At 39.4% G+C, this 7,859-nt stretch overlaps 1 protein-coding gene across 1 annotated transcript; it reads right to left on the bottom strand.

The window, feature by feature from the left end:
* Window positions 1-6,421: 6,421 nt before the first annotated feature.
* LOC145056610 (uncharacterized) lies at window positions 6,422-7,521 on the bottom strand. The gene is made up of 3 exons (XM_079004313.1): window positions 7,451-7,521; window positions 6,604-6,901; window positions 6,422-6,538 (listed from the first exon to the last, which is right to left on the bottom strand). The coding sequence occupies exons 1-3, from the start codon at window positions 7,519-7,521 to the stop codon at window positions 6,422-6,424; spliced, it is 486 nt and encodes a 161-aa protein (XP_078860439.1).
* Between the last annotated feature and the right edge of the window lie 338 nt (window positions 7,522-7,859).

Here is a 7,859-nt window from a genome sequence, read left to right on the forward strand (position 1 = left end):
AGTCTTACCGTTAGTAGGTCTCATTCACGAAGCCGATCTATAAGGTGGGTATAAGGTTGCAGCCTATAAAATGGCGCTTAATGGGTGTACACTCACACCCACCGCTTGCTTGATCGGTGGAGGGTTGTTAGCCGAACGGGTAGGATAGGGCAACCTCATCCTCTCATTAAAAGTATAATATCTAATACAAAGTAACTACACATTTTTAAAAAAATTTCCCAATCTTAGTTACTTTAGGAAAAGTGAATTGATGCAATCCCATGAAATTACACTTTGCACCCTTACTAAGAAGTTAGTGGAGCGTGTGTGGTTTACCGGCACACTAATTGGTTCTAGGCAAAGGTGGCAAAGGGTGATTAATTGTTTATCATTGTTCGATGGAGCGTGTGTGGTTTACCGGCACATCGAATAGGTGATCATTACAATGAAGGCACCATGTGAATTTGCATGCTAGTTCACACCCGCTTTGTGATCCTCGGTATCCCAGTCACAAACAAGAGGGGCATATCGAGATTTAAACATGCCGTTAAATAGTTTCAATGAATCTCATCCGAACCTAGGAATTCTCAATACACTTAGGACTTATAGTTAGGTTTTATGGTGGAGAATTAGTGAATCGTCATTCACTTACCTTCAATTTATTTGCATGTTAGATTACGACATCCCTTTTCTAATATGTAAATGTTGTTGTTGGATCCTAGCCCTAATTTTTCTTATTGGGTGATAATTTGGGATTCATATTCTAATATATCTTTGTCCTTTTCTATTTGTAGATGTCAAACGCAAACAACGCTGCTGCTAGTTCTTTCACATTGATGAGCCTTTTCCAAAAGGTCACTTTCGATGGAACGAACATTAGCGAATGGATAAGATACATTCGCACCATTGCTCGCTATGAGGATAAGGAGTACGTCCTCGATGAGAAGCTCGAGAAAATCAACCCTGAAATCCCTACTCCGGCTGAAATCACCGCTTTTGAAACTCATGAGCACGATGCAACGAAGGTACATTGCATCATGATAGCCACCATGAACTCCGAATTCCAAAAGTCCTACGAGGACATGTACCCGTACGAGATGCATCAAGACTTATTGGAGAGATACCACCAAAACGCGAGACAAGAGCGTTATGAGATTTTCACTAACATGATTTCCGCTAAGATGGGTCATGGAGAGTCTGTTACCATGCACCTGCAAAAGATGCAAAGGTATGTCGACCGCCTTCGCAAGTTAAATGTTGACTTTGGGGAAGACTTAGCGATCAACATGGTGCTTCACTCTTTGCCTCCGATGTACAATCAATTTAGGATGACCTACCACATGAACAAAGAGGAGGTCACCCTAAGCAAACTCCAAGGTCTCTTGAGGGTCGCTGAGAGCAACTTCAAAGACAAGTCTGTTGCACCAACTCCCAATCCACCCGCTGCTCCTGTCTTGGCTATTGGTCAAGGAAAGGGAAAGAAAAGGAAGGCTTCGTCTAAGAACTATCGCAAGGTTAAAGCCCGAGATGGTGCCTCTTCTAGTGGGACCAAAGTTGATCCCGCTAAGCCCTGCCCTAACCCTAAGGAGGCAGAGTGCCATCACTGCCACAAGATAGGACATTGGAAGAGAAGCTGCCCAGAGTACCTGCAAGCCATCAAGGAAGGAAAGATCAAGCCATCTTTCGCGGGTATATACACAATTAAATCTAACGATTCTAATCATGCTATTTCTTGGGTTCTTGATACCGGTTGTGGTTACCATATTTGTTCTAATGTGCAGGGACTAAGAAGAAGTAGGGATGTGGAGCAAGGAAGGATCAATCTAATCATGGGGAACAGAAGATCGTCGCCTGTGACCAAGATTGGAGTGTATTCTTTAGTGCTTAGGAATAATTTATGTTTAGATTTGAACAATTGTTGCTATTCGCCAGAAATGGCTGGAAACATCATTTCATTTCATGGTTTGTATAGACAAGGTTTTAGATTTTCTTTTAATAATGAGAATGGTTCTATTTTGGCTTATCTAAATGGTGTCTTTTACTTTGAAGCTATACCATGTAATGGAATTTATGAAACTGTTATGATTGTTGATAACTTAGGAAATGATGTTTTGAATATAGATTCTTCCAATAGTATGGATAAAGCATCCTTGTGGCATTGTCGTCTTGGACATGTCAACAAGAAACGCATAGCCCAACTCCAAAAGGATGGAGTGTTGGAGTCATTCGACCTTAGGGAAGATGACACGTGCGAGTCTTGTTTGCTTGGAAAGATGAATAAATCACCCTTCACGAGTACATGTGAAAGGGGTGAGGGTCTATTGGACCTAATACATACCGATGTATGTGGACCGTTTAGATCAACCACGAAGGATGGGAACCACTTCTACGTGCCCTTTATCGATGATTATAGTAGATATGGGTATATCTATTTAATCAAGCAAAAGTCAGAAACCTTTGAAAAGTTCAAAGAGTTCAAGAATGAAGTGGAGAATCAATTGGGCAGGAAAATCAAGATGCTTCGATCCGATCGAGGAGGAGAGTACCTAAGTCTTGAATTCCACGGTTATCTCAAGGAGTGTGGAATAGTTTCACAATTGACGCCTCCTAGGACACCGCAGCTGAATGGTGTGGCAGAAAGGCGTAATCGAACCTTATTTGATATGGTTCGCTCTAAGATGAGTCGTGCTTCACTATCAATCTCTTTTTGGGGGTATGCCTTAGAGACTGCCGCCCATATCCTTAACCGAGTCCCTACTAAGAAGGTTTCCAAAACACCTCACGAGATGTGGACAGGGAAAGCTCCCTCGTTAGCACATATCAAGGTTTGGGGTTGCGAGGCTTTCGTAAGACGAGATACTCACGACAAGCTCGAACCTCGAAGTGAGCGATGTATTTTCATCGGCTACCCGCAGAAATCCTTTGGATATCTCTTCTATAGACCAATGGACAATGTTGTCTTTGTTGCGAGGAGAGGAGTTTTTCGAGAGCCAGAACTCATAGGCCAAGGAAACAGTGGGAGGAAAATCGAGCTTGAAGAAATTCAAGAGTCGATAGATGAAGGAACCTCTACCGCTGGCACTCAACCCAAGGAGGAAACTCCGGTTGAACCGATTGACGAGTCCTTACCTCTTAGATGTTCCGGTAGAGTTAGAGTTCACCCCCAGTTTTATGGTTTTCATATTACTACCGAAGGGGACACGTATATTAGTGATGGTACACTAATAAATCTTGATGAACCTAATAGCTATAAGGAAGCCATGGCAGGCCCGAAGTCTACAAAATGGAAAGAGGCAATGGATAGCGAGATCCAATCCATGTATGATAACCAAGTTTGGAATTTGGTTGATAATGTGCCCGGACGTAAGACCGTTGGGTGCAAGTGGATCTTCAAGAAGAAGACCGATGTGGATGGAAACATACACACGTATAAGGCACGATTGGTTGCGAAGGGCTTTACTCAAACTCCCGGAGTTGACTATGATGAGACCTTCTCACCGGTTGCGAAGATAAAATCTATTAGAGTGATGCTAGCAATTGCCGCATTTCATGATTATGAGATTTGGCAAATGGATGTCAAGACCGCTTTCCTTAACGGAAAGTTGGCTGAGGATATTCACATGGCTCAGCCAGAGGGGTTTGTGGATCCGAAGCATCCGAATAGAGTGTATAAGCTTGAGAAGTCCATTTATGGACTTAAGCAAGCGTCTCGCAGATGGAATCTTTGCTTCGATGAGAAAGTCAAAGAGTTTGGATTTGTACGAAGCGAAGATGATCATGTGTATATGTCAAAGCCAGTGGGAGTATAGTTAGCTTCCTCGTTCTATATGTCGATGACATATTACTCATAGGAAACGACATCCCGACTCTGCAGGAAGTTAAGTCCTGGCTCGGGAACTGCTTCGCTATGAAGGACCTCGGAGAGGCTTCTTACATTTTGGGAATAAGGATAGTAAGAGAAAGAAGTAAGAGACTAATTGGACTTAGTCAGAACACTTACTTAGAGAAGGTACTAAAACATTTTAGTATGGAAAACTCAAAGAAGGGAGAATTACCGATACAAAGTAATGCTAAGTTGAGTAAGACTCAATGTCCGAGTACCGAAGCTGAAATAGCATAAATGAGCCGAGTACCATACGCTTCCGCAGTTGGCTCAATCATGTATGCTATGACTTGTACTCGCCCTGATGTAGCCTTCGCTTTGAGCATGGTTAGCAGATATCAAGGGAATCCTGGCAGAGCCCATTGGATTGCGGTGAAGAATATCCTTAAGCACCTTCGGAGGACGAAGGAATGGTTCTTAGTTCTCGGAGGGAGTGATTACTTGAAGGTGCGAGGGTATAGTGACGCCAGTTTTCAGACCGACAGGGACAACTACCGTTCGCAGTCGGGCTGGGTCTTTACCCTGAATGGAGGAGCAGTGACATGGAAGAGTTCCAAGCAAGAAACCGTAGCTGATTCAACGTGCGAATCAGAGTACACTGCAGCGAGCGAAGCGTCGAAGAAGGCAATATGGCTGAAGAGCTTCATCAGTGATCTTGGAGTTGTACCTGCCATAAAGGAGCCCATGGAGATTTTCTGTGATAACGAAGGAGCGGTTGCCTTGACCAAGGAACCGAGGGATCATGGTAGATCACGGCATATCGACATAAAATATCACTTTATTAGACATCGTGTAGAAGAAGGACAACTCGTAGTGAAGAGGATATCATCAGAAGATAACCCAGCAGATCCGCTTACGAAGGGATTGAGTAGGGTTAAGCACTTGCAGCATGCTAGGAGTATTGGGCTGAAGGATGATATTAGCATAGATTAGATAGTATTAGAAACGTATAATAGATAAATGTAATTAACATTTTATGATTAAATAAAGGAGTTTTATTTATGAGTAATGTTACTATCTTATGTTAATTGTTTAACTATTGTTTCACTTTGCATGTTTTGACTTTTAGAATAATTAAGTTTATTAAGAATAATCGAATTATTCAAATTGTCCACAATCGTTCATATGTTGGAAGTAGATATGAATGAAGATTGTCATGAATTGGTATGTAGATTGTCTAAATGGTGTTAGACATAGCAAAGGGTTGCTGCAACGTTCATGAGTGCTTATGAACTAGTTTTGAGCATTGGAACAAACCCGTGCTTGCTAGAATCACCTTATGGAATATGATATAAAAGGGTGATCGCAAGACGATAATATCATATAGTCTTAAAACCTAGATATATGGTTTGTTATTTGTTAATTGATTGTACATTGATAATGCGAAATCGCATCAGTAACTCGGTGTTATAAAACGCATTGTTGTGTATAGTTGGTTAATGAATAATTAAATGCATATAAGTAGAAGTTTATCTATAACTTTTATCCTAAGAAGGTAAAAGCGATATCTCGGCCGCTCGATGATTTGATTTGACTTATGTGCCGGGCCCGGTCAGAACTGAATTGATGTGTTCGATTAAGTTCTATGTCAAATAAATCAGAGATCGAGAAACCTAAATGCTTGACTAATCATTCCATAGAATTGTCAACATGATATCTAACAGAGGACTGTACGATCCTTTATCTAAAGGACAAGATTGATTAGATCAGAGTTTGAAAGCATCTTTGAGAGCTATGATTGCAAATCGAATTGTACTTGTGCATATAGTTACTAGACTTATCCAAGTAGGAGACTGTTGGAATAGTGTCTAAGGCTGCAACTATATTAGGCAAGTATTTGACCCGGTTGTGCATGGTCCTTTTGGGTTGCCTTCACCATAGCAACTTGATAGGATGATTTATTAAGAGAGAATAAATATTATTAATATATTATGAGAATAATATAAAGAATAATAATATTGTTATTTGATTAATATAAGTCATAAATTAATTGGTATTAATTTGGTGACTTAAAGAGATTAATTAAATAAGAGGGTATAAACTGTCAATTGTTTGATAGTTAAACTTTAGACTGTGAATCCATATTGGATAGATGGTGGACGGATTCTAGAAGCTAGGGATAGCTTCAAATCGTCCAATTCTATCTAAGGAATGGATTTGGATTGCTTTAAGAGAAGATTATCCAACTAGGGTTTAAGCTGTAACCCTTAAGGAGTCTACAAGTATAAATAGACCCTATGGCAAAGGGAAATCGGCACTTGATCTAAAGTAGAGAACCCCTGGCCGAATTCCCTCCCCTCTCCTCTCTCCCAAATCATCCTCCTTGCTATTTGGTGTTTGTAAGCCATTAGAGGAGTGAAAATTGTGACTCTAGAGCTCCAAGACAACAAGATCAAACAAGAGATTCAAAGGTATGATTCTAGATCTGATTTAGTATTGTTCTTATACCTAATTAGTCATTAGAAGTCTTGGATTCAAAGCATGTTTAATTAGAAAGCCTAGATCCAAGCATTAGGGTTTTGCATGCGCACATAGGAAAGTTCTTATGGCTAAAACCCATCAAGAAGTTGGCCCCCAACTGTGAATGCATGTCGCAGTCGCGCCTTCAAACAACTGTGTGCAAAAGTCGGGGTACGGTAGTGGTGTGCGTCTCAAAGAATCCACATGTTTGTTTGACTGTTTGGAAAAAATATTTTATTATTTAAACATGATAATCTATTTTTTATAAATTAATAAAATACCTTCGATTGTAGTTCCCATTCTTCTTTGGAAAGATTGAAGATGTTGGTTGTTGCATTGGACACATTGTCGGTTTTGTTTTTTAACTTCAAAAAAGCACCAAACTTTGACATTAGGTAGTCATAGTGGTTCTTCATTTGATTTTGGTCAGCAATAAAGTTATGTTCAATTTTTAATGTTTCATTTACATTCCTCCAAGATAGTGCTTTCAAACTACTCCCTTCCCATCCATTGACCGTAACTTCATGTAAACAAGCTTCTAGAAACGTTTTCTCTACACCTTCAACCTTCCAACTAATCCTATCATTCTTTTCTCCCATTTCTTTCATCAATTCAACAAAAAAAAACGTATGTTTTAGCAATAACTTAAGCATTGTAAATACACATTTTCAACAACAATTTAAGCAATACAAAGACACATTTTCAATAACTTCTTCAACAAAACAAATACACAATTCAACAAAACTAATGGATATTTCATGATAACATCAAGAATAAAACTAATGGATATGTCAACAACAACATTTCAGCATAATACTCAAACATAAAAACATTAAACATAAATATATGAGTAGAAAAAATCAAACATAACATCAAGAATGAACATAAAAATTGAGGATATAACATGATAATCCATCATATCACATCAAATTTGGGCATATAACATCATAATCAAGCATATAACATCAAAATATAGCATATCATCAAATATTGAATCTCATTGAACAAATAAGAAAATATAGAACAATTTATTTCGTTTTGTGATTTTCAACTTTGAGGAAAGAGAAGGAAGAAAAACAAAAAGACCAATGAATTCGATGGGAAAGAATGAAGAAACTAAAAATATACCTGTTGTCAGTAACGACTTGGTTGAATAAAAGACGATGGGCGGCGGCGGAGGAAGGCATTGCTGCTGGCATCGTCGCTGGGCATCGTCGTTGGTGTCTTCAGTGGCGGCGTGGCTGGTCGGAGCTGGAGAGAAGATGATGTGAAGCAAGCAGTGTTGAAGGGAAGAAAAGAAAAGAGGTGGTCGATCCTTTTGGACAAATAGAAACGCGCCTCTCGTTTTTATTTTTCAGACTTTGTTTGCTATCTGAAAAAATAAGAGGCATTTGTATTTTTTGAAGAGGTAAAAATTAATACACAAACAAACGCTCTGAATCTGAAAATTTAAGACATTGCCTCTTAATTTTGCAATTAAGAGGTAAACAAACAGCCCCTAAGTCATAAACTCTGAGACATTATGACTCCTAAGAGT

The sequence above is a fragment of the Lactuca serriola genome, chromosome 1 (genome assembly GCF_051521515.1).
Source record: "Lactuca serriola cultivar US96UC23 chromosome 1, Lser_US96UC23_V15, whole genome shotgun sequence".
NCBI classification, from domain to species: Eukaryota; Viridiplantae; Streptophyta; class Magnoliopsida; order Asterales; family Asteraceae; genus Lactuca; species Lactuca serriola.

Excerpts from the sequence above, each read along its gene's own strand:
- LOC145056610 (XM_079004313.1), bottom strand. The coding sequence starts at position 7,521 with ATGCCAGCAGCAATGCCTTCCTCCGCCGCCGCCCATCGTCTTTTATTC. Across the intron at positions 6,902-7,450 it reads CAAGTCGTTACTGACAACAG|GATTAGTTGGAAGGTTGAAG; the intron begins GTATATTTTTAG and ends AAAGAATGATAG. Across the intron at positions 6,539-6,603 it reads AATGGGAACTACAATCGAAG|TCAAACAAACATGTGGATTC; the intron begins GTATTTTATTAA and ends TTTTCCAAACAG.